We start from the raw sequence: 27,418 nt of genomic DNA, 5'->3' as shown, positions 1-27,418 counted from the left end.
TCACGGTGAAATAAATCACCTGTACACCCCACGGGTACAATTTCATATAGGAGCTGCTGCGCCAGAGGCCTGGCTGTGTGGATGGCAATGACGGTCAGTTGGTTCACTACCATTGACATACATTTCTCAACAACTATTTGATTGATTGATCTTAAACATTACAAAGAGACATTTGTGGTCCCCAGAGGATGAATCCTAATGACTTCCGTGATCTCCATTTACTCTATTAAACTGAACCAATTTTTGTAAATATATGTATGTAGAAAAAAACATGTCCACCATGCAGAATGGACTTTAATATCATGAAAATCGAAGTAAAATACAACCTTTATTTATTTTTTTAATCAGCGCCCACGTGAATGACGCAGCTGATGACAAACTGCAAGATTACTTGTGGACTCAAGTGTCCACACCTCCTCGCGTCCAGCGTATAGCCTACACTCCTATAATGAGCCCGGGCGCCGCGCAAGAGGCGGGCGGGCTTGCCTTCCCTTTTATGGTCCTTGTTTCCTCCCTGGAAGCCTCAGTTGTGATGAGCAGCGGAGAGCAGAGCCCAGCACATCACGCTCCGCGCTCCATCCTCCAGCTCCTTTCTCCGCAGAAACAACGGTGGTCAATATGAAATAAGCAGAGTCGCCACTCTCGTTACATACAGAGGATTTGTATCCCCCAAGGGGTGGTGTTTTTTATTACCTCTAGTTTTTCTTTTTTTTTCTTTTTTTTCTCGCCGATCAGTCTGTGGAATGGTCCGCGTTTTTCTCTCCGGGGTCGTTTCCACTTCAGCATGGGTACTGCGGTGTCCAAAAGGAAGAACCTGAGGAGCGATGCGATATCTTCCGTGGCCGCAAAAGTCAGGTGAGTGTGGGTTGGTGATCGCGGCACCTCTCGGTGTGTGTGTGTGTGTGTGTGTGTGTGTGGTGGTGGGGGGTGGGGCGCTGGGTCAAACGCGCTCTGGAGCCGCTCTGGAGGGCAGAGTTCAAAGAGGAGCACTGCTGCCTCCAAACTAGAGTCCACACTTTAATACGATTTTAGACAAATTACACTATTACTAATAGCTTCTACTTTATAAAATATACATTGTGATAGTATTCCCACATAAAACTCCTCCATCTGTACACAGAGTTCTGGTGCCACAGTTTTCACTATGTTTCTGGCTTCTCTTTCCGTGGGTTCTTTCAAGTACACGATAAATATAATTCATTCATCTTACCTGAAAGTACAAGACATCATCCTGACGTTGAAGCTGGTTTCACACACAAGTCATTTGGCTCAAAGAAACCCTTTTCATAAGCTATTCATCGCCTCTTTTTGTGATTAATATGCCCCTGTGTTATATTATCAGGAAAATCAAACCAATAGTCTGCTTTAATATGTGACAAAACAATACTTTTGGATAAGGTACTTTGAACTCTGGGTAATGGAAAATTCCATAGATATTTTCTGACATTTTTTTCTAACCTATTTGTTCAGTTATCTGCAGATGAATCAATAGTGTAAATAATCACGAGTAGTTTGCAAAACATGATTAAGTAAATATATGTTTTACACAAGACATTAGTTTTAGACTACACACATAAAAAAACAATAATCTTGTGTAAAATATTGCATTTTATCATATCTGGATTGGAATTGAGCTGGGCTGCAAGGTGGTTAGCACTGTCACCTCTCAGCAAAAGGGATCGGGTTCCATTCCCGGGCCGCACGGCTCTGCTCTGTATAGTTTGCACGTTCTCCCTGTGTGAGTGTGGGTTTACTTCAGCTTCCTCCAATGGTCCAAAGACATGCAGCTTAGGTTAATAGATGACTCTAAATTGCCTGTTGGTGTGAATGTGAGCATGAGTGGTTCTCTGTGTCAGCACTGTTATAGTCTGGCGACCTGTCAAGGTCCCCCCCCCCCCTCCCGGACAGATTACGGATAATGGAATGGATTGAATATAGCTCTGTTGCTCTGTATGTCCCTCTACATAAAAACTACACATTTATGATGTTCACTGCGACGTGCATAATAATGACCTGAGGAACAACATTGTGCTGTTGTTGCATGCGGTGTATCTGCAGCCAGAGAGCATATAGTCCCTTTTACTTTACACATCCATCTACTCTGCAGCCTTTCATCTGAACTCACCGAAATTTGACTAATTCTAATGGCGTTTATGAGTCATGCCATGAAAGGTCTCCGTGTCCCGGCTGTAGGGATCAGCGCGTCGTCCGTCCGAAGGCCGCGGGGCAGGGTGACTAATGTTCTCTCGTCTGCGTCGCCCCAACTCGCTGACCTCAGAGGCCACAACGCAGACGACTGAAGCACGTCCGCTGTCAGTCGTATGTGCACACACCTACTTCCTGATCCTGTGCACAGCTACTCTGCAGTGAAATACGCTCTCTTTTTGTCACACCAGCTTTGCATAAATATGGCCGGTCTCGTGTTTCCCGCTCTATCGGCCAATCGAAGGTGTTTAACGGCGAACAAATAGCTGCTCTCCTGATTCCAGTCCGAGCATAGCTGGGATTAGCGATGTCCTGAACCTGCCGGATGATCTGAGTTCATCTGGTGCGCGGTGAATGATTTGTTTCACCTCTCTCTGAAAAGCAGGTTTTAGGTCTGCATCCAAAGTGAACTGGGTTTTTGGAAATATATATCTATGTATATACAGTGACATGCAGACTCCAGAAGATATAGTTCTTATGTACATGAGGTGACAACAGGGAGAGCAACCAAGCCAGATCAAATTAGAAAAATGGATCCCGGTGATACTTTTGACACTGAAGAGGGAGAAAATGATGAGCCCTCTGGGAACAGGCAAGAATGACAGCCAGCGGTGAGAGCTGGAGCTGGGGGGAGAGTGGCCAACGGGTCTAAATTCGCCACTTTAATCTCAGAAAACATCCACGTTTTTTTATTCGTAGATTTAGTACTCCTACCCTACATTGGCCCAGATGTGGTCCATCATAATGCTAATGTTTGAACAGTCTCGACACTGGTTGTGTTTTAATGCACTAAGAGGATTATGCAAAGGTTAAAAGGTTGATTAAAGCCTTTTACTGTGCACTTGATTGTATGTACTTAATGTCTCTGTTTTAAGGGAAGTTGGGGGAACATGAGTTTTCTTTTATGCACTGTGCCTGCAGCACTTAGTGATGGCCCAAACCTCCTCCCTGTGCAGTTTCTGACAAATCTTTGTAGTACAAGCAAAGACCATAACCACATAATAGGAAAGATTACAACACTTCAGAGCTACAGTCGCATTTAATATTTGAAGAATGTTTGAGTCACTTTAGAAAGGAATTGCACAGCACAACAGTTTCCGGGCATTAATAGCCCGAACTTTCACTTCGGTGAAAATGTGATTTCATGGCCTCTTTCCCACAAGACCGTGTGACCAGCAATGACCCCGTCCCCATCACTGCACAGATTAGCTCCAGCCATGGTCCAGTGTGGCTGTTAGCTATAAAACATCTGGGTCCCCTCTCCAGAACATAAACCTGTCACAATCACAATAATGGAAAACCATAACTGAGACACAAATATGATTTTTAAACCCGGCAGAGCTGATGGATATTTGGTGCCGTAATGATGTTATGGCGTGTTGGCTTTATTGCAGCATGTCTTCATTATTTGATGCAGTGAAGAGAAACCTAAAAAAGAGAGAGAGGCCTAAGTTTTCACACTGAACCCATGGGTGCAGAAGGAAGGGTATGGAAAGAAAGTAGGCTGGGCCTGCCCAGGGATTACATTAACAATTTACAATTAAGTCAAAAGTTTCCATACACTTGTAGCGACATGGTTTCCTAGTAGGATGGTTTTCAGGGCAGTCCCAACACATTCTCTCTCCCATACTGTCAAATACCAATGCTTATAAATATTTTTAAACGGAAACTAAAAACTGATCTATTCAGTCTTGCTTAATAATAATTGGTAATGGTGTTAATAATTTTAAGTTTTTTTAATTATTTTTGCTTATTATTGCATCTGATTTTTTAGTGTCTTATGTGTTTTCATGTGATGGTTTTAGTATTTATTAGTGCTGGGCAATGATCGCATGATTTTTCTGCGATTAATCGTATTGTTATGCACAAAAGTCAATAATGAATTCAAAAGTAGTGTATTGATAATGATTCTGATAATAGATAGCCGGTGTTCACAACTTTATTTTCATGTGTGTAATAGATGTAATTTGAAATATACACCTTGAAAACTGTAAACCTATTTACGTCATGTTTTTATGTTTGTTAAATTCTCAGTAGCGATAACTAAATGATTTGCTTATTATACATATTCCAAACAAAAATACTTTAAAAACTCTCAAAAAATTATTTAAATTAATCATTTATTTTTTGCTTTTTTTGGTATTTTGGTCAGACACATATGCAACGCTGATTAGCGTGTAATATGTGTGGTATTTGTTATAAATGTACATTGGTACATCACGGGTGATAAGAAGCTGTACAGGGAGGGACTTAGGACCCAGGGGAATGTAGGTGAAGGAAACAGCAAGAGACGGAAGAGACGCCACACAAACAGCTGTTCACCGCTCACTGCCCAGTTCTTGTGTTAAAAATGTCCGGTTAATAATAATTTAAAAAACTGCGTTAACGCACAATAAAATAATTGTCGGCGTTAATTATTTAATGCGTTAACGCGATAATAACGTGTTAACTTGCCCAGCCCTAGTATTTATACATATTTTATTTCTTATTTTATGTCGCTCTAATTTTACTTACCGTCTCTCCATTTTCGTCTTGTTTGCGTATTGTCAATCATTTGGAAAGCAATGCATTGGATTTGTGTGAAAGGTGCTATATATATTGAACTTGATTGATTGACTGAAACTATGAGGTCGAGGAGTCAGTTTTAGACGTGGCGCGGGTGGTGTGTCAGTTTCTGCTCGTTACATGCATAGTATCTTTTTAAACTAAACCTCCAACGTAGGTTCACTTGGTTTTCATGTTTACTTCAGCAACATAATACTTTGTGAGGTTTTTGCAACAAAAATACTGAGTTAGGCTTTAGAAAAGATTGTGGTTTGGGTAAAATAAGTCTGCTTGTTACACAACTGCTGTTATGTAATTATGTAAGTTACGTAACAAAACTAACATTGACTTGGTTTCACTTGGGACACGAACTGCGGTCAACTGGGTGAAAGTTTGTTTGACCAATCTAACCTACGCGGACTTCTCACTCATTGTACTATATCAGTTGCTCTGACTGTCGTTATAATGACCTGGATGGGTTTACATTGGAGTTAGTTAAAAGCCTAGTGCGTCTGATAGGGTGCCTCGGTTCATCGATATCAAGATGCCGAGGGCCACGGACCAAACGGTGGTAGTTGACGGTTTTGGAAAGTGAGAACGGGTTGGCAATCCACATATCTTTAATGTGATTAAGATTTGGACTTGGAAAGACTATTCCAAAAGCGAAATTTGAATTTATTTAGCCATTCTAAAGCCCCTTTTAATGTGTGTTTTAATTGTGTATTATCGTCCTGTTGGAACACCTAAAGGCATCCGATATTTAAGTATTCAGCTGATGGTTTCTTGTTTTCCTAAAGAACTCTGAGGTTGTCTTCCTTCTTCATCACTCTTTCCACTTTCTGAAATGCACCACAGCAAAACAGCCTTAGAACACGATACTACCACCATCGTTCTTGGCAGTAGGTAAGCACAGTGTTCTCAGCGTTGACTGCTTCCTTTATTTTTTCTCTGGTGTGTTTAGTATAGTGTAATGTTCAAGTCGCACAACTACTTTTATGGTCGATTCATTCCTTCATACAACAGCCGACAGGAAATGAGGGGGGGGAGACCTTTATAGCAACCTTAAACTCCCCACTGTAACTAGATTAACAGCTGTTTTAGGTGAGGTATTTTTTTCCAGACAGACCATTAAAACATTGGAATAACTTTCCTGAAAAAACATCTGACATTGAATATTATTACAACACGTGCACTTTGAGGGAAACACCTCCAAGATATCAGAGATCCTTAGTAAAGGGTCAATAAATCATCTGCTGACCTTCGGTGATGACCAGAAGGATTGCCTTACCAATGATGCGTGCCCACGCCATCCTCCTGCGCTAATGGATCCTTACCTGTTATTGACATTCTCATGAGAGAGGAGTAATCTAGTTAAAAAGAGCAGAGGTCAAACAAAAATGTCTAGTGAGAAGATGATTCGGTTTCCTCGATTTCTTTCAGTTCAGGCAATTTGGGAGCATCGTGAAACTCATAACCTGCCCAGCATCCAGAGAAATATATTATAGTCATTTATTGCCAAAGGGCAACAAAGCTCTTCCGTAGTGCCCCTTAGATAAAAGCCAACTTCAGCCCACAAATGGGTCTCACCCTGTCTGAACCCGAGTCCTGCCTCCTGTCTCTTTACACTTTACATATGTTTGTCTCCTTCCAGCACCTTTTGATGAATCCACTTATAGCCTCTTGGGAGATATGAGTAATTGCCTGACTCATGACCTTTTGTTGTCGGTGGAGTGTGCGGAGCAAGTGTCCCTTAATGAAGTCGTCAGCCTTTCACAGTGTGCTGAAAGAGAGGCAGTGATGGTGTGGACGGTGGCACAGACAGATAACGAGCACAGGCCAGACTGGTGCTGTATAAATTCTTTAGTGGTATGGTTTCACAATATACAGTTTATCCATCCGGTAAATTGTTGATGGGAAATTGATTTGATTTATTATTCAGATAATGAAATTATAGCCGATAAATACAGCCGACAAATCAAAACATACGCAGTGGTAACATTCGTCTTAAAACAGCGAGAAAACATTGCTTGCCCTCCAGTCAGATAAGGAATGTAAATTGACATATAACCACTCAAAGCAGTTGAACTGTCAGACGAAGATTTAGAGATTCAGTTAGTTGAATTGTTAGTTGAGGACTGAGGTAAAAGCAGTTGAAATGTCAGTTGAAGAATAAGAAATGAACCCAGTAATTAATGCAGGTTACATTTCACTTGAAGAGATAGTTGCACTATGTTCACTGTAAATAGTTTAAACGGTGGTGTGTAGGCAGTGTAAGCGATTGAAATGTCATTAGTTGTCCCTTGTCTTGCGGATTTTTGAGACAAAAATAGAAAACTTGAATGCTTTTAAACTAAGCAACCTTGTTATCAGTATTTAAGGTTTTTGTTGAGTCAATTCATGTAAATAAAACTCTTAAAGGGACAGTGTGTATGATTTGGTGGTAACTAGTTGGGTGGTTGCAGATTGCAACCAACTGTATACCTCCCTTGCTGTGGTAACGTGAGCTGTTGAGTGAAAAACTCACTCAGGCCAACATTATCGGAGATTCACAAGCGTGTCAGATAACATGATAGCCATAGATTGTATGTAAGTATCATCGTTACGTCATTGCGATTTTAAAGCCTGGAGTTTGGCATTTTTGGGTGTCGCCATCTTTGACTTTTTTCCGTCGCCCTTGTTTTTTGCAAGTGAACCGGTGAAGAGAAGTGACTAATTTTGGACTGAGGAGGAGTTATGTAGAAACACTATACGGTTGTGGTTGTGACCTGTCAATCACAAGGTAACAATTCCCTAAAGTATACTCCGCTTTATGGTCTATTTGGCCCCAAAAGGACTGTAATTTACGAAATGATCATCAAGTTGTATTGAAGAAGACTTGAAACTAGAGAATGAGACCATAAACTCACATTTACAATGTTTACTGAGTTAATAAATAAAGTGAGAAGTAGAGTCATTTTCTCATAGACTTCCATACAACCAGACTTATTTTTGCAACCAGAGGAGTTGCCCCCTGATGGCCATGAATGAGAATGCAAGTTTAAGGCATTTCTGCATTGGCTGCAGTCTTCAGAACCAGATATTGCCCCCTGGTCAAAACACAAAAGGCTCTCTCTAGAGACAGTGTTTGGTTTGTCCATTCTGGGCTACCGTAGATACATGGCGGTGCAATATGGCGGACTCCGTGAAGAGGACTTGCTCTCTATGTAGATATGAGGGGATCATTTTAAGCTCATGAAAACACAACAATTCTTACTTTTAGGGGATTATACATTAACGACAACATAGTTATGAATGTTATATTCCATTCTTACTAATAGATCCCTCAAAATGCTACACGCTGCCCCTCTCTTTGCAGTATAAAAGAACATGAGACTCCCTTTATACTTCTCCTTGTTCAAGCAGCTGTTTATTTTTATTCCTGACAAATTTGTTTTTGTCTGACAACCTCAATGGCCAGAGGAAGCATATTTTAATGCTTTATTTTACCTTCTGTTCAGCCATTTCTTTCCTTCTCCTCTCCGTCTCCACTTTACTGATTTCTCTTTTCCTCCAGAGGCCAAAGTCAGTTTTCCTTAATAACATAACTATGTAGGCTATAATGATTCCCTGCTAACGAAGCAGGGTGGTGAGTAGTAAGATGGCCGTGCAGTGCCCTCATTGATCTGACCAATTATGGTCTGTATCACTGATCAGCACCCAGTGAGCGGATGGAACATGGAGGGCACAGCGGGGTCGAAACAAATGGAGCTGCTTGTGCAGGCTGCACTCATCTCAGAGCCTGTCACAGTGAGGCAATACACCCACAGTCTACATGATGACACAGCATCGTTTTAAAGAAAAATAGCTGCTGTATCAGTTACAGTATATTGCTTCCACGATACATTTAGGCTGATGTTGTCTTTTTATTGAATATCAGACCATTGGTGTCATCGACTTCTAGTATGATTGATGTTTCTGCATGCAGCTACTAAAAAAAAAAAACTGGCTAGAAAACCTTTTACACATTTCGGTAACATATTCACCTGCTGAATAACAGTTTTTTTTTATGTCATTGTATATTTGAAGGTTTTAGGGAAATGAACCCCAGTACATCACATTGTTTTGTTATAGCAGCTGGTAGGCTCCAGACTAACTTTTTTCACAAAACCATCAAAAATTCCAAAACTATTTTTTAGCATTAGCTGTTTCAATTATGTATTGTAAGCTGCTTAAAGCTGTTAGAAAGTTAAACAGGCCGTTATTCCTTCTCTAATATATATTTTGTATTGCTGTGAAAACATCTTCAATTAAATGCATTTATTCAAGTTTCTTGCCAAAAACGTTTTTTTTTTTTTTTTTTACAAGATACATTTGAACACACCATGACAACCATATAATCTACCTTCGCCCAATACTCATTTTAACTGAGTAGAGCTTGAACTCATCATTGTGTAACTCAATGCAAACTCCGTTAACATTAGCTGCCATTCGGCTGCCAGCAGCTAACGCTAACTAACTATCCTCCTGCCAACTATCTGCCACCAACATGTTTTACTTTGGTTTAGTGCGGTATCATGCACCTGAGCAGCCACAAGTGGATCAAACCCACTAAGTCCAGTGATTGCATTGACATGACTTGAATATGCTTTTGGGACCAGACCTTAAACCTGAACGCATACTTCACCTTTTTGTATACGCTGTGTATGTACTAACTACATCTTACCTTCAATTCATGTGGAAAACTTTGCTTTTCTCGCATGTCTCTTAAGTAAATGGGGGACGCATTAACCAACAGCAAAACTACATCAGACATCTAGGAGAGAGAGAAAACCAGTTGCTTTGTGTACCCACCTGTACATCAAAACCTGTCGGGTGCTCTTGGAACACAACAGAATAACACTCTAAGATTTTGGAGCGGCTGGACTGCCTTCCTTTTCATCCTGTATCAAAAATCTAAATACAAACTGTCACAGGTCTATGCTCACAACCATTTCGTTCGTACAATCCAAACAGTGTAGATGTTGCACAACCACTTATTTACTCGCATTCCCATCTCCAAAATGCCAACCTAACTACACTGATACACGCATGCTTGAGGCAACCATGTACTCACGGTGTACTTGCACTCACTAAAGCCTAGACGCAGAAAACACACGGGGACATGCGGGCAATAGCAAAACCACTCAGTCAAACTAGCGGAAGACGTCTTTATTGTTGTATCTGTACCGCTGAGGCTCTTCTGTTTGCTCCTCCAGCTCCACTAGTGTGCAGTGAGACATGAATGTGTCCCCTTCACCCTGCATCATCCCTGTGGGCCTCACATATACATTCATCCCACTCCTGGCACATGACATCATCTAGTTTCTAGACCATACGTCTTCTCTCTCTGCCCCCCCAAGGCTTATTTAATACTCTTTCCTTTACTTATTATGCCTCCCTTCTTCATCCCACTTCCCACTCCCTCCGTACTTTCTATTTCGGTCTTTGTGAACACATCTCCCTCATGTCACCAGGTTTCTTCTTCTCCCTCCCCCCTTCATGTCATGTCTGAAACAATACGGCGGGATTAAACTGGCGCGGCGAGACGAGGCAAAAGCCGTATGGAGCTCAGCAGAGTCCAACTGTGATGTATAATTCACTTGGTAAAAAACTCTCAGAGTTTTGAGTTTTGGAAGTCTTCTAAATAAATGCGTTTAAAAACTCAGATGACCTCGGCGATAAAGCTCATCCGATAATCGCGATGGCCCGAGGAGCATGTGGAGCCCTCGCTGTACCGGAGCGCGCATTAGTTTAGATCTGATGGGCAGGTGGCACCTTGCACTGCAGCCTTCGGTGTATGAATGTGTGTGTGAATGTTGACATGTATGCACAGCGCTTTGAGCGGATGGAAGACTAGAAAGGTGCTGTATATTACCATTTTTTTGTAGCAACCATTAAACCTTCTTTGTTGCAGCAAACATCTTGACAGCTCATAGCACAGGTGTTACGAAGAACATTAACGATGGCTTTGTTCCAAATAGCTGCTCCAGTTTCAGGGTCCTGGTATTGTGCACTGGCACGCCTTTGGCACTTAAAGTTACAGTGAGGAACTTGCAACTGCTTATGAAACAGTCTCAATTTATTACTGGTGCCTCTTTACTACCTACATAAGTAAACGAGACAATCAGCAAGAAGATTAGTTATTTCTATAAAGTTATTCTTAGTGCTGGTCGTCGGTGCTACTGGGTCGGATTCTGCGAGAGATCAGAAGGCCTCTACCAGACCAGGCACCCAGGACAGACCCAGATCCGGCTTGCTGCTGGCCAGGAGCAGAGTTTGGCCTATAGCTGCTCCGCTGGGAGCCAAAACCAACACCAATGGTGCTAGAGGCCCAGGCCGAATTGCTTGGCCCGGTGGAGGGAAAGGAGGCACGGGCGAACCAGAACCATGACTGCATGGAGCAGACTGTTAGACCCTGGTGCCTGGAAACACTGCCATCCACAGGGGGAAAAGCTCTAAATAGAACAAAACCATCATTAATCGGCCGGCTTGCCTTCGACATGTTGAGAGCCGTTGAGAGGCAATCCAAATGCTTCCAGTCTCGGATCTTGCACCTTTCAGGAACTTCTCTATTCACTTTTCAGGGCTGATGGTCGCCTCCTGGACTTTACCTACAATACTTCATATTAATTCATTATTGATTGAATTAATTCATTCCATATTAACATGTAAAATGTACAACTATTTAACATCATATTTTGTGAAAATGAATGACTCTCAGCAAGTTGCTTGTAAAACGTAGTTTGAATAATTATTTGATACGTTTCACTTAATGAAGAGTTTGGTCTTGTGTAAAGCACAGTTTAAAGCAGCAGTGCAGTGAAATTGCAGTCTTGATGCCACTTTTTCAGTCCGTCTCTGCTCTGCAAGCAGTGACTTTGTGTTTTGACATGGCTCTTACTCCCAGGTTAGTGTGGAATATTTATTGAAGCCCATAGATGGGAGATGATTGCTGCTTCTTCCATGTGCCTTCCTCCACAGCCTCCTGCTCTTCGTCTCCTCCATCATCTAGGCTAGGAGAGGACATTTTTTACAGGGAGCACCGCACGTGCTGCTTAATATTTAATTACTTAAAGTGTCGTAGTCGGCAGGCATGTAGGCTACAGCAACAACACAGCACTTCCATTTCACTGCCCCACTCCCCCGAGATTCAGCCCTGTGTGCATGGATAAAAGCGCAATGTGCGTGTGTGAAGCCCATTTTCTTTTTCTTTGCATGCTGCTCGACATGCACTCTGAGCATTGTGGGAGTCTGTCCATGTATCCGCGTGTGCAGATGGCAGGAATGCCAGGTCGAAGTAAGTGGGAGGAAAGTGATTACAGGCCTTACTCTTTCTCCATAGGTGTGTGCGTGTGTGTGTGGCCTATATCTTTCATGACGTTTACTACAAGTGTGTGGGTGTTTCAACAGGAGAAATCTGTATCTCACTATGAAACAAAGCCTTACACACTATAGTCCGACAGCTGATTGGACTGGATCTCATGCCAGCTACGGTGAACAATGAAGACTCTGGATATCACTATTCAAAGATTAGTTGGACTGAAATTCGAGTGCTCCTTAGTTTTTGTCCAAGAAAATATAAAGTACAGTATAAAGATACTGCAGCTATTGTGAGTCATTTTCCCACTTTTCAAATGTAGCACCCCAACACTCTAGAGAGTAGACCTAAGTTACCCTTTAAAACTGGAATAATGGGGTGTTTGGGTTCGGTATCCTAAGGTAGCTACCACGAAGGTTTACCTGATTTGGGTGACATTTATATTACCCTCCGAATATACAAAAAAAACTGTCAAACTTAGCAATATATTAAATAACTGTCCACAGACATTTTTTTGGGGATGATTTTTTGCTCTCCCCATTTTGCTGGGGAGAGCAAGATGGCCGCCGACGACAGGTGTGGTGTGTTGGGCTCCACACCAATCCTCTTATTTAACATTTTACTCCAGATTCTGTTTTAGCCGATGCTATTCAACGAAAATGCTTCAACTCAAAGAAATACTTGAATACTTGACAAGAATCAATTAAAAGGTACAGAGAAAATGGAGGTGTTTGGACACTGTTATTCTGCTTGTGGTTTTTGCTTGTTCCACCTGCTCAAGGCCTTTGTCTGGCTGGAAATCAATCAATTACTCCTGGACAATCTGCACTTTTGGTGTCAAGATGGCAGATGCTGGCAAAACTCTTGGCTGCCGCTCCGTACTTGATTGTTAAGTTTTGTTAAATTTTGCTGTTTAAATGGATCCCAACGCTAAAAACCTGAACGATAAAGTTGAGCTGCTTGTTTGCGGCTAGATATTGCCGTCTACCATCCAATCTACTCAAACATCTTCACTGGATTAGCCACACCAGATCAACCTACCGTCTCCATCTGCCAAAGCTACCTCCGTGCTAGCCCCAGGACTCCCGGGTCTGGTCCACAGCGCTACATCATCGTCCTGCTACTGGAGCTGTCGGTCTTCCCTGCCTGCCACATCGCTTGCCAACACGAGCGGCCTGCACGAGCACACCTGTTTACCCTGCCGGAATCTTTCCGTCCTGGCGCGGTTAGCAGGCTCGGGTTGGTCTTCTCCGCTAGCCACAGCCGCAACAGACCTCCATTTTGCGGGCAGGATCGTCCGGCTAACAGGCTGGTAGCCCCTCCAGGCCACCACTCCTTCCTCACCGGACTGTTGGCGTCTTGCCGCTGTTATGCTGTGGATCATCCCGTTGATACTCCTGGGACGCACATCGCTTCTCCTCTCACGGACAGCCGGCTCTTGGTCACCAGCTAATGCTAGCTTATCGCTAGCGCTCTCCAACCGGACCATGTGTACTCCACGTCAGATCTTCACAACTTCAACAACCACCTGCGTCCGGACTGCATGGACATTCTCAAAGAACATGGAATACTTCGCCGAGGCCATCCTTCACACAGAGGTTCTGGCCGCATGTTCACTTACAACTTCACGTCCCCAAACTCCATCCCATCCCTCTGGTCCTGTCGCACCCGAACTTCCTTGTTACGTCACCACAACAAACAACACGTGAATCTGTCCAATCTCCGTCCCCTTCCTCAGTCCTCACAGCCTATCACAAAGCAACGTCACCTGAAACTGGCTTTGCTCAACACTCGCTCACTCAACAAAAGCCTCACTCTGAATGAATTCATAACGGACAGTAACCTTGATTTGCTCTGCCTCACTGAAACATGGCATAAACCCCTGGACTACTTCTCACTGAACCAGACCACTCCCACAGGATTCACATACATTGACAAACCTCGTCCTGAGGGGTGGGGAGGTGGTGTTGCTGCTGTTTACAGGAAGGACATTAAAACAACCACCATTCCCATTCCTGTCGTTCATTCTTTTGAACACCTTGCCTTCAAACTCTCTGGTCCCACTCCTTTGGTTACTGCTGTAATCTACCGTCCCCCCAAGCCAAATCCCTCCTTTCTCTCTGACTTTTCAGATTTTGTGACTCAGCTATGTGCCATCTCACCTTCCGTTCTCCTCCTAGGTGATTTTAACATCCACATTGATAACACTGACTGTAAATCTACGACAGAATTCCTGGAACTACTACAATGCTTCAACTTCACACAACATATCAACTTCCCCACCCACAGCAGAGGTCACATCCTGGATCTGGTCTGCTCCACTGGTCTCACAATACCGCAACTCTTCAGCCTCAACCTCAACATCTCTGACCACCTGGCTATCACCATGGACATTGACATCCCTATCCCCATCCCAAAAGCTAAGCGCAACATATCCTTCAGAAACCTCAAATCTATCTCCCCCACAACTCTTTCAGCCTCTCTTGCCAGCACCATGTCTGCCTCCCCTGCCCCGCTGTCTGATAATCCCTCCGATCTTGTAAACTACTACAATAAGACACTCTCTCCTGTCTTGATCAACTGGCTCCCATGAAAACCAAAACTGTCTCATTCACACACTCGGCTCCCTGGTACACTCCCGAACTCCACCAGATGAAATCCCAAAAGCGCCAGCTTGAAAGACTCCGCAAGAAAACCGGTTTAACAGTCCATCTCCAAGCCCTCTCCGACTACCTTCAACAATACAAAGACGCTCTCATCTCAGCCTGGTCCACCTACTACTCACACCTCATACAGTCTGGCTCCTCTAACCCAAAGGCTCTCTTCTCCACAATAAACAAGCTTCTCAAACCCAAGGACAACACCTCCACCGTCTTCACAGTGAACAAATGCAACTCTTTTCTTTCATTTTTCCAAACAAAAATTGACACCATTTACAGCAACCTGAACACCTCCCCCGCCTTTTCCATCTCTCCACCTGCCCCCCCCCCCTCCTCCACCCCTCAGCCCCTTTCTCAGTTCTCCCTTGTGTCCCCATTGGAGCTGCCTAACTTCACAACTGGAATGAGAAACTCCACCTGCATCCTGGATCCCATACCATCTAATCTGGTCAAGGACTGTCTCCCAGCCATCTCACCACTCATCACAGTCATCATTAACTCCTCCCTCAGCTCTGGTTCAGTCCCTGACACACTTAAACTGGCTGCTGTCACCCCCATCCTCAAAAAACCTGGACTTGACCCTGACACCATGAGCAATTTCCGTCCCATTTCCAACCTTCCCTTTCTGTCAAAAATACTGGAACGCATTGTCGCCACACAACTCAAAGCCCACCTCATCTCCAACGATCTGTTCGAGCCATTTCAATCCGGTTTCCGCTCACAGCACAGCACTGAAACAGCCCTCCTCAAAGTCACCAATGACCTCCTCCTCTCCTCAGATGCTGGTCACCTCAACATTCTCATCCTCCTCGACCTCACTGCAGCTTTTGACACCATCAACCATAACATCCTTCTCTCCCGCCTTGAATCCTCCCTCAACATCACCGGAACTGCTCTCTCCTGGATTAAATCATATCTCACAAACAGGCAACAGTTCATCAGTATCAATGACTGCACCTCCTCCACTGCTCCTCTGTCTCAAGGCGTCCCCCAGGGTTCGGTGCTTGGTCCTCTTCTGTTCATCCTCTACTTGCTCCCTCTTGGTAAAACCAGTCACAACTTCTGCCTCACCATCGACAACTCCACTCTGTCTCCCTCCCCACACATCCGCAACCTTGGAGTCATGTTCGACAGCAACCTCTCCTTTGAACACCACGTCAAACAAATCACCAGAACTGCCTTTTTCCACTTAAAAAACATAGCCCGTCTCCGCCCATCACTCTCCTCATCTGCTGCTGAAACTCTGATCCACGCCTTCATCACCTCCAGAATTGACTACTGCAACAGCATTCTTCACGGCACATCATCCAAAATCCTAAATAAACTCCAGTACATCCAGAACTCTGCTGCTCACCTGCTCACCCACACCCGCCCCCGTGACCACATCACCCCTGTTCTCCAGAACCTCCACTGGCTCCCCGTCCCACAACGGATTGAATACAGAATCCTTCTCCTCACTCACAAAGCCCTCCATAATCAGGCCCCCTCCTACCTCACCGACCTGCTTCACCACCACACTCCATCCCGTCGGCTCCGCTCCTCTGATGCCAACCTCCTGTCTCTTCCACTCAGGACCAAGCACCGGACATGGGGTGACAGAGCCTTCTCCATATCTGCCCCCTCCCTCTGGAACTCTCTCCCCAAACATATCCGAGACTGCACTGACCTTTCCACATTCAAATCTCAAATCAAAACCCACCTGTTCAAAATTGCTTTTAATGTGTGACCGATATTGTGTATTTTATGTTTTTAGTGTATTGCTTTTATATATAATGATTTTAATGTAAAGTGTCTTTGAGTACTCTGAAAAGCGCTATATAAATAAAATGTATTATTATTATTATTATTGAATAACTCACTGAGATTGAATTTCTTTGGACACGGATATTTGACTGCTTATTCCATTTTCTGGCAGAAAGAACATTTCAATGGAATTTCTAGTAGAGACGGCAGACAACGCACCAAGAGAAGCAAACAAAGGTATGTTTACAGCACTCTACTCTTTCTGCTGTTACTAAGTGGGGATATACAACTGAATCCTGGTCCACTAGCAAACCTTATCCTAGACCAAAAAAGTCCTTTGTCCAAGGATTATCTTCATGAATCAGTGCAAGTTTGGCATGATTGTACTGGAAGGAAGGAACCAACAGATATTTTCCGTTTGGGACTGCTGGCTACTGATCAACTGCAATGCATTGGTGGCTCTACTCTTCATCCAGATAAATGTGAACTACTGGATGGAAGAAACAAACTTTCTGCCACCACCAGGTCTGGCCCAGGCCCAAGTAGCAGCATACCAGCTACAACCAGGCTAGGCCCAGGCCCAAGTAGCAGCATGCCAACTGCCACCAGGCTAGCAGTGGCATGCCAGTTACCAACAGGCTACACTCAGGCCCCAGCAGCAGCATGCCAGTTACCAACAGGCTACACTCAGGCCCCAGCAGCAGCATACCAGCTACCAACAGGCTACACTCAGGCCCCAGCAGCAGCATACCAGCTACCAACCGGTCTGGTGTCCGGATCAACACCAACAAGTGGGTGAGTCCTGAGAACAACACCATCTACACATACTGCGACGGAGGAGACATTTTGCCCATTGATAATACAAACTCAATTGTCAATCATTTTAGTCCACTGACTAACTCACACGCAGATATGGATACCTGCTCACAACAAATTAAAAACTCTGAACATTGAGCTATAACAACGAAAGTGAATCAGAAGATTACGTAAACATAAACTTTTCAAAACGGTCAATCATGCCCGGGTGCTCTGGGATACGCACGCAAGACCTAAAGGACTGTTTGTGGGGCATTTGAATATTCGAAGTCTCTTGCCTAAAATGGATCAAATAAAACAGATTCAAACCTGGACTTTCTATGTCTCTCAGAAACGTGGCCACATATAAACTCGCCCTCTGTTGCTCTGAATGTATGTGGATACAATATATTTAGAAGAGATAGATCTAGTGGTAGGAGGAGGAGTAATGTTTTACGTTAAAGAACACCTTAACTGCAGCCAGATTGAGTGGTCAAGTAATGTCAAATTGGAATGTATTGGTCTGAAAGTGTCACTATCATCTCAAATGTCTCTTACTCTTATATGGCTCTACAGACCACCATCGTCCAAATGTGAATTTTATGAACAGCTTAATTCCATGTTAAAGGAATGTGACTTTGACAAAGAGGTTATATTAATGGGTGATTTTAATGTAAATTGGGAGGATACGTAAGTCTGGAAGAAAATCCCTAAAACGTACAATTGATTGCTTTAATATGACCCAATTAGTGAACAAACCCACAAGGATAACCCACTCTTCTCAGTCCCAGATTGATTTGATTTTTAGTAATAAACCAGAAACAATGATCAAAATACACAATATTGTAACTGGTATGTCAGACCATAATTTAATATTTTTAACAAGAAAACTTACAAAGAAACGTTTTAATATGTCTTCTACCAGAAAGGCTTATCAATTAAGAATACCGAAAGGTGACCAAAATTCATTTGAGGATGCTATACAAGGAATTGATTGGAGCAACTGTTTAACGGGTGCAAGTGTGGAGGAAGACAGCAACATCTTCTTATCCACAATACAGACCACAATTAACAGTTTCCTTAAAAAAGCCAAAATTAAACAAAATCAAAAGAACACACTTCCATGGCTAAATAGTGACATCTGGAATTTAATGAAAAAATGGGACTATGCGTTAAAACTGGGACTCAAGTCTAAATTAGGAAATGATAGACAGAAATTCAAACCAGGTAATGAAAGAACTTAGAAAAGCAAAAGCTAATTTTTTTTATTAAGATCATTGATGAAGCAGGAGGTAATTCTAAAATAATATGGGATAATCTAAAGAAGTTGACAGACAAACAGAACAGCAGTTCAAAGAAGCAACTTAAAATGAATGTGAACGGGTGCCTTACACAAGATGAAGTTGTAATTTGTACAGCTTTCAATTCATACTTTATCAACTCAGTGGAAGCTTTAATTCGAAGCTCCAGTACTGGTCAATTTGATCCTACACCAGTAAATGAAGGTCAACCATGCTTTGGTATTCAAGATGTCTCTGAATCTACTGTCGCCAGAGTTCTAGGCTTACTGAAGAACTCTATGGCCAAAAATGTTTATGGAACCTTTATAGCCCTAGCCCTATTGTTAGGCCTCTGCTCGAAAATTGCATACCCATACTCAAGAGAGTCCACAGCTCTAACTACAAGGTCTATTTTAATAATTTTGATGCTAGAATACTGTGAAACACTTGTGAGATGTGTTGAATTGTGTAAATATTGTGTATGTGTTACTGGTTAATAACAGATACACTTATGGCACAGCTCAAATTGAAAAAGTTCCAGGTTCGCCTGAAAAAAAGCACTTGTGTTGGAACATTTTTTTTTTAAATAATGCCTGGCTTGGCCTAAAAACACACCACAGTCATAGCACAACACGTTTTACATATCCCCACAACATATTTTACTTCGATTGAGTGAAGCAGGCCAGCGTAAATGGTCATACAAATCTAAATTTTGATTTTCGGAACCAATCCACCAGCAGTAACTATATATTCACTTTTCTTATCACTAAGAGTGTTCAATAATCCTAATAAAGCAGTTTGACACCATTTTGAATAATTTTGAGCAGTTATGAGGTGTCATATCTGTCAATCATAAAAATAAATGCCTCATGTGTGTGTATCTGAGCCTGGTAAGGACTGTGATCGGCAGATTTACTCATGTAACACCTTGGTAGATGCGGGATAGTCCAACGGGAGCCATGCGGGGGTGTTTGAGAATATTCGAGTCTGTTTACTGACTAATAAAATCGCGAAATGCTGGCCCAACCCCCCTCTCTACTTGGTTTGGTCCACCTTGCTGAATACCCTGCCATTTTCTCATTCAGTCTCGCAGCGCATTGATTTCACTCGCAGAGGCGAAGGGTTAGAAGCAGGAAGCAGCTCCTCGAAAATTCAATGGAATAAATCCATTTTTCATCTTCAAAACGTAAGTTTTTTTACCCAATTGTTTTGCTGGTGACATGTGACTGATGTTGGCTTATATATATATAACTTTTGAACGGTTTGAAAGAGAGTAATTTCGACGACGCTGTTCGTCGCGGGGTCGAATCACGGCCCTGCTACATGTGCTCATCCGCCATGTGCGCTGCCTGCTTGTGATGAGAGATCCATACAAAGAGCATAGTTCGTAGATTTTCGGCCAAAATTGTGGCAAATCTTCTAGATATCTTCCAGATATATTAGTTCATGTATAATTGTGTTTGCAGTGTTTACAATGGCTGGTATGATGATGTTGCTCGGACTTTTCCCGTTAATTCGATATTTAATATGTCTGGACCATTTTTGATATTTCTTAATAAAAAGTCCATTCGGAACCACGGTACCACTCTAAACGTTCTCGCTCGTAGCCCAAATGGTCTCCGCTCGGGCTAAAGAGGATAATTGACAATATTTTTCTAAAGAAACACAAAGGCACACTCTCTCACCCGATCACAAGCATTGTCAACCAATCTCTCAGGCAATGTGTGTTTCCGAAAGGATGGAAATCAGCCATCGTAACACCCATTTTTAAGTCAGGAGATTCAACCGATGTCTCCAATTATCGGCCAATCAGTATCCTCCCTGCTGTTTCCAAAATTGCTGCAAAATGTGTTGCAGAGCAACTTATTAAACATCTCAACAGCTCTCCATATCAGCTGCATCCTATGCAGTTTGGTTACAGGGCTAATCATTTGACTGAAACAGCCAACTGCTTCCTCTTAGAAAATGTGAAGCTTAAAATGGATAAAGGGGGTGTAGTAGCAGCGTTTTTTCTTGACCTGAAGAAGGCTTTTGATATGGTTAATCACAATGTCCTGATTAATAAACTGTCAAATTTTAACTTTTCCCGAGAGTCTCTTGCCTTGCTGAAATCCTACCTTGAAGGAAGAACCCAGTGTGTCAGAGTGGGTGATGTTTCATCATCTACTCTAATATCTAAGGTGGGAGTACCCCAGGGTTATATTTTAGGACCTTTATTATTCAGTTTATATATTAATGATTTGCCGGGTGTCTGCGATGGGTGTGATATTCAAATGTCACTGGAGCCAGATGTTTATGTTGCTGGTGAGAGGCTACAGGTAGTGTCAGATTTTAAATATTTAGGACTTTTTATTGATTCTAATCTCTCTTTTAAAAAACAGGTAAAACATGTGACAAAGGTCTTAAAATTGTATCTCATGAATTTTAGATATATAAGACACTGTCTAACCATGCAGGCTGCAAAATTGTATTTTAATGCAATGATTATCCCCCATCTGACCTACTGCTTAACCAGCTGGGCACAAGCCAGCAGCACAACATTAAAATCCATTCATATTCCCCATAAACAAGCCCTAAAAACACTTGATAAAAAACCAAAAGTCACCATCACTGCAATATTCTCACCAAACACCATATCCTGAGTTGGGAGAACATCATTAAATTCACTGATGTGTGTCTGGTTTTCAAAACTTTACATGGTATGGCCCCGCCTCCGCTTAGTGATTTTATTAAGCAAAGCACTCAAAGCAGCAGACTCACTAGATCTGCTTCAAGAGGTGATTGTGTAATTCCACATAGGTCAAGCTCGTTTAGGAAATCTACATTCTCTGTGAAGGCAGCTCACTCGTGGAAGGCTCTGCCATCACACATACGCACACAAAACACGTACAAAACATTTAAGCATAACTTTAAGGAATGGCTTGTTGCCAATCAGGCGTGCAAGCATTGATGTGCCTTCTGTCCTGCCTGCTTGTTTCGCCTATATGTGCATTTGTCTTGTTCAGTGTTGCTATTTTCCATTTTTTTGATGTGTATGTTATGTGCTTCAGTGTTATACTGTATATGTGCTTGTACTGTAGGTGGGTTTGTTCTGCCTGACGCATGCTGCAGCTTGTTATGTCTGCTCTGCTTTAATGTCGTACACTTTTCTTTTGCTGTCTATACGTTGCTGTCCGTTTGTCTATGAATTTTAATTCCGTTTCAATTTGAGATTTTGTTTTTTCAGGCTGCCTTGAAACATCTGGCTGGGGACAGCAGATGGAAATTAGCCTCTCTGGCTAACTGGCTCACTTACAGTGCAACTGTTGATTGGTGTGCATTGTCCCTGAAAGAAAAAATAAATAAATACATAAATAAATAGGAAATAAAAGTTTACTAACTGCTTTTAAAAATGTTCAAATAATATTTACCCTTTCGAGGGACAAGAAACAAAACAACAATAACACACTACAGCAGACTCAGTGTATAAACAGAATACTTAACTTTAAACACAAGTGGGCCCACAAACACTCACTCACACAAAATAAGAAAGTTGCAGGCCTGTGTAGCTCAGGTGCAGTGCTGCCTCCCGAATCCGTATCCTCAGCAGAGCAAAAACACAAAGTCTAAAAGTCACAGTTCAGCGTCAGTCAGAAAAACTGTTTGTTGTCCAAAAGGTGAAACACGGAGGTGACGGCAGCTGCGGTGAAGTCCTCGTCAGAAACACACCAACCGTCCTGTCCAGTCAGCAATGGCGTCCTCTTGTCAGCGACTCAACAGCTTTAACTTTAACTCAGAACACACTTGCACAACAACTCTCAGGTAAATGTACTGAGATCAAGCAATCAATGTGCCGTGCTGTCCACAGCTAACAAGTTTTTTCTCTAACCTAAACATTCAACAAACTATCTACCCTCGCATTTCTCTGGCATTTTTCCCGTTTTTTATTTACTCCGCTCTCCTCTCTCTCCTCCCTTCGTGCTTCTTTTCTCTTCCCGCTTCTTCTCCGTTGTTTTTCTCTTAACCTCGCCCTCTCCTACAACCAATTCCCGCAGGTGGGGATGAATGACACCTAAAATAAGCAATCAAACAACATAGCTCAAACTGAAGGCACTATCAGTGTTTTTTTCTGTTTTTAACTCTCACTTAGTTTCACCCATTGTTTGCCGTCAATATTGTTTAGAGGTGTTTATTAATTACTTATTCAACTTTTTACATCCTACTTTATTTAGAACTAAATTATCTTAATCACTAAGTAAACTACATTCTTTATTAAACTAAATTACTTTCAGTTTAATTTCCTTACTAATTCTTAACTTTTACACCAGGGCTAAACAAAGGAGGGTAAAACAGACCCCCGCTAACTAGTGAGTCAAGACATCTGCCTCTTTACAACAACATTCATCATTTCAATCAGTAGAGACAAGTCGGATAAAGAAAAGATCATTGTTTATTATTAACAGATGATAGGTGATGATAAAGTCTTGACAGAGTCTCTGGAGCTTAGACTCTACAGGGAGATTTGTAATGGAGGGGCGTCTGCTCTGAGCAGCAGCAAGATAACAACGTTAATTGTTAATTTCTCTTTGAAAGGGTGTATTATTTTGTCATATTTTCATTATATCAGTGGCATTAAAGGTTCTTAAAATGACTACAATATTGTTCATCGCAATTATTTCTGGGACTATATGTTGTCCAATAAAAGCAGTTGTTGTGAGAGGCTTCCTTGTGGCTTTAGAAGGCTAATCACAGCTGTTCCTCCTTTCTTAGGTGGCACATTGTACCGCTGTCCCCTCTTTGTGTATGTAACTTCTTGTTATGGAAGCTGAAAATGCAAGTCGCTTTGGACAGACCACCCATTAAACCTCTTGTGTTTTACTCAAAAAAGGGTAATTTTGCTAAAGCCTGACAGCAGCAGTGCTGACAGAAGTACCTGTGTAGCATTACGCCGAAGAGTCATCTCATGATGTTTTATAATCTAGAGACAGTCTGACACATAGATTCTCTGCACTACATGCCAGCTCCTCGCCGTTCCTGCCAATATGTGTACTTTTCATCACATGTATATAGGTGCTTGCGTTTATTTCCTGGCTTTATGGCTGGCACATGCAGAGTCACAGTCCCCTATGGGGCCCATCAGCTGTGCAAGGGAGGCAAGCTGTAGCTTCCAAGCTGTCTCCCATTTGCTCCAGAACACGCCGGTACAAAGTCTGGGTTCAGGACACTCTCACAGAGTGGTGGTGTAATCTTCTTGACTGGTAGCATACGATAGCGGCCACCCACGAAGCGGCTTTGCAGATCAAAAAAAAGCCGGGATGCACTGCTTATGTGGGGCTCAATGGTTAACTGCTGCACTTGTTTTGTCTCCACAGAGCAGCCCGAGCTTTTGGAGAATACCTGTCCAGTACCAATCCAGAGAACCGCAACAGAGCAGGTAGGTGATCCACTGAAATCCACACTGAAACCACCAGCCAGTACAGCCGCATTGTAGCGGTAAATGTCTGCCTATTTCTCCGGTAAGTAAATATCATCCACGAAATTAGGGTTGGCTGGAGGAAAAATCTTTAAATATGCTGAATGAGCAAAACATCATCAAAAGCAGCCGTTGGTAATGAAAATGTTAGATCTCAAGCTCCCTCCAACAATGCTCGTTAAATACGTAAAAATTTGAATCTACGACATTAAATGGTGCAGAAGTTAAAATATAGGGATAATGATCATTCACTTTTGATTTCACACATAACATGAACAGCAGTTTCCTGGGTGAGAGTCCTGTGTTTGACCCATCCATCCACAATAACCTCCCCCCTTCGTGGACTTTGATCAAAATGTATTTCTGTCAAACCGCGGAATGTGTGTCCGTTTGTTTCCGTGGTGCCGGCACTTCATTTGAACCCATTACGTGCCTCCACCATGTAATGCGCTGGTTAGAAGTTGTTGTTGTTCCATGTGTATTTTGTGAGATCAGGCAACGTAGCGTGAGGAAACGAGCTTTCCAGCTGCAGTAGTTCACCAACTAGCCCCGCCAGTTATCATTATGTTACAAAGCCTGGGGATGCACGGATGAACTTTGCTGTGCCACTGTTGTTTATCCACAGCACAGATAGCATGAAAAAAAACACTGCCTGTAGCATTGCAGCTGCTCATTCTCTGAGAAGGAGCATCCATCCTCTATGACCGCTAAGGGCCGGAGTTTTTTTTTTTATTCCTCAGCTCATCCATTTCCAAATCTTTCATCAGTCCTCACCTGCTTTTTATTATCACTCAGCCACCTCTCTTTCCTTTCTCATCCTCCCAAGAGCTTTGCTGGCTCGTTAATGTTTACCGCTCTCCTGCCAAAGCTATGAATCACAAACAAACAATCTCTCTGTTCATTTAATTTGAGGTGTTTATCCGTATGAATTACAGACACGATCATTTATCTCCATCTTCTAACTTTTTCTTCTTTCTATCTCCAGATCACCTTTTGTCTGACACCTTCCCCAGCCAGGACTGTGACTCCCCAGGCGTCAGCCACCTGTGTAACAATAATCTGACACCACAGATCCACTGCTTACCCATAGCTAAACCCAACCAGTCCAGCCAGTCCAATCCCAGTGCTCATCCACAGTCTCAGCCTCAGGGAAAAACCCTCCAGGCTCAAGCACCTTTGTGCCCCTCCAAACGTCGACTCTCTGCCGGGCGCTGCCTCTCCACGGAGGACCCGCCTGGGGCCCGAGGCCCAGAGGAGAGCGCGGTGCTGAAGCCGGCCAGGGTGTACACCATCTCCAGGGAAGGAGGGATGACCCTGGGGGGCCGAAGCAGTGAGGAGAGCCTGGAGCTGGAGGTGCTGAAGGGCTCCAGGGAGCAGCCTCCGTCCCAGGCCCCGGCCTCAGCCAACCACGAGCCATCTTGCACCAGCCAGCCGTCCGCCACAGTTGCCCGCGGCAGCCATCACCGTAGCAGCCATCATCGCAGCAACCATCACCACGCCCACCAACATCACGGGGGCCCGCCGGCGTCGCAGCCGCTGCAGAGCTCGGGGAGCGCAAACAACATCCGGGACTGGGGGATGAGGAGAGGGGGGTTGCGGGAGGACGAGACCCCAGACTGCGTGACCTGCATTCGGGCTCCGTGTCAAAGCCAGCGCTCCCTGGACCTGGACACCTCACCGCAGGATGGAGGGAAACCCCGCAAGAAACTGGAGAGGATGTACAGCGAGGACAGAACGTCTACTGATGACAGGGGTAAAGAAAGACGATACGTACAATTTGTAAAGTAAGAGGTGTGAAAACCGATGCCTACGCTAAATATTACAAGGGGAAAAAAACAGTCAAACAAGGTCTTTTTTTTGGGCCAATTCACCCTCAGATGTTTCACTTCACACGAGCCTCCTCCACTAATTGTAACGCTGTGCTCGCTGATACCACGCCTTGCTTTTGTGTTCTGTGTTTGCAGAGGACAATCCTAATAGCTGGTTCCCCAAAGAGAATATGTTCAGCTTTCAGACAGCCACCACCACCATGCAGGCGTGAGTATGGCGTGGAATACCGCCTTCACTCCCACTCTTGCCCATCACAGTGACTTAATGTTGGCAGGATATGGCTCGGCCTTTTCCTTCCAAGACTGGCAGCAAAAAAATGTAGTCTTCCACGACAAACATTTTAATAAGCGTTCACACATTTCTCACTTGTTGGTTTCACATTCAAGCCTTTTCAACTTGTTATCATTCCACTCCTGTTATTCCCCTTTTATTTTCATCTCTGAGTGATGGAAGTCATTGGTTGCTGCAAATTATAGTTTTCATTTGATGAAGTATACTTTATATAATTTAATAAGAATGTTGATTTTCATGTTTGAAATAGTTTTTTTTTTTTAACTTCTTCTGTGTATGATAAAACAAGTTGAATTGACTTTTCATTTAAATTTAATTTATTGCATGGAAATGGCTCTTTTCAGGACTTTGGAAGATTTCTCAAAAGAGGTTTGGGAGAAATTCCCTTTCATGAAAACATAATCAAATACCATTTTATTTTTAAAATTTGGCCTGCAAAGTGCCAATTTGAAAATGAAATCTAATTTTTAATACTTTTTTATTATAGTGATGCATGTAGTACACAAAAAAGTGTTTTTTATTTTCTGTTATTATTAATATTATTTAATGGCTGCCACAGACTTCCACACTGATCACCTTGGTCAACTTGAAAAATAGCAAGTATTGGTAGCAAAATGTCAGTGTATTTGATCCTGAACAAAACCTTCTCTCCCTTGCAGATACCACATTAGATCACACTGTTGGATTCATCAGTGCGTACTGAAACATCTAACACAATGCACAGCATTATTCTACACACAAGACAGAACAATGAGATGATTTACTGAACCACTTCAAATGAATATTACTCTGTGGATTCTACTGAAGGTTTTCAGATGACGGCATGAATGTTATTTCACTGGCTTTTCTAACCTTAAAGGCCTGGTCGCATCAGAGAGCGGTACAGCGAAATTCATCTACTCCTCTTAATTAGATATTTGGTTGTAGAGGCTCTTACTCCATGCAAACTATTGCTCTTTTGTGGAGCTGTTTATTATGACGTCATATTCGGATCAATATAGGTTAATATAAATAGTAAATACAGAGCCGGGGGACAGGGGTAATATTACGAAGAAAAAACTCGACATTTCTAAAATTAGAGGCGCCAAGCTTAAAATATAAAAAAGCATTTAAATTTCCTCTCAACAGCTCTCAACATGGTGCCAATTGAACCCGCTGTTGCAGCTAATGAAGCTAACAGAGCTAACAGCGCAAAAGACGCCCACAGTGCTGATAGAACTAACAGTGTTTTCCTGTTAAAGTTGTAAATATATTTTTATATATATATATATATATATATATA

The 27,418-nt window shown here is 42.8% G+C and overlaps 1 protein-coding gene across 1 annotated transcript in view; it reads left to right on the top strand.

Moving 5' to 3' along the window:
• The first annotated feature begins 539 nt into the window (after window positions 1-539).
• Window positions 540-27,418, top strand: part of nsmfb (NMDA receptor synaptonuclear signaling and neuronal migration factor b) — an 86,611-nt gene continuing 59,732 nt past the window's right edge. The window contains exons 1-4 of the mRNA XM_031877353.1: window positions 540-855; window positions 23,915-23,976; window positions 25,001-25,768; window positions 25,980-26,052. Of these exons, the coding sequence (XP_031733213.1) occupies window positions 785-855; window positions 23,915-23,976; window positions 25,001-25,768; window positions 25,980-26,052 (974 nt within the window). The 5' untranslated portion in view covers window positions 540-784. The remainder of the gene's footprint in view (window positions 856-23,914; window positions 23,977-25,000; window positions 25,769-25,979; window positions 26,053-27,418) is intronic.

This window comes from Anarrhichthys ocellatus, unplaced genomic scaffold (genome assembly GCF_004355925.1).
Source record: "Anarrhichthys ocellatus isolate YVR2014 unplaced genomic scaffold, GSC_Weel_1.0 scaffold134, whole genome shotgun sequence".
Taxonomy (NCBI): domain Eukaryota; kingdom Metazoa; phylum Chordata; class Actinopteri; order Perciformes; family Anarhichadidae; genus Anarrhichthys; species Anarrhichthys ocellatus.
The sequence above is the reverse complement of the archived record's forward strand: the minus strand, read 5'-3'. Positions and strand labels throughout refer to the sequence as shown.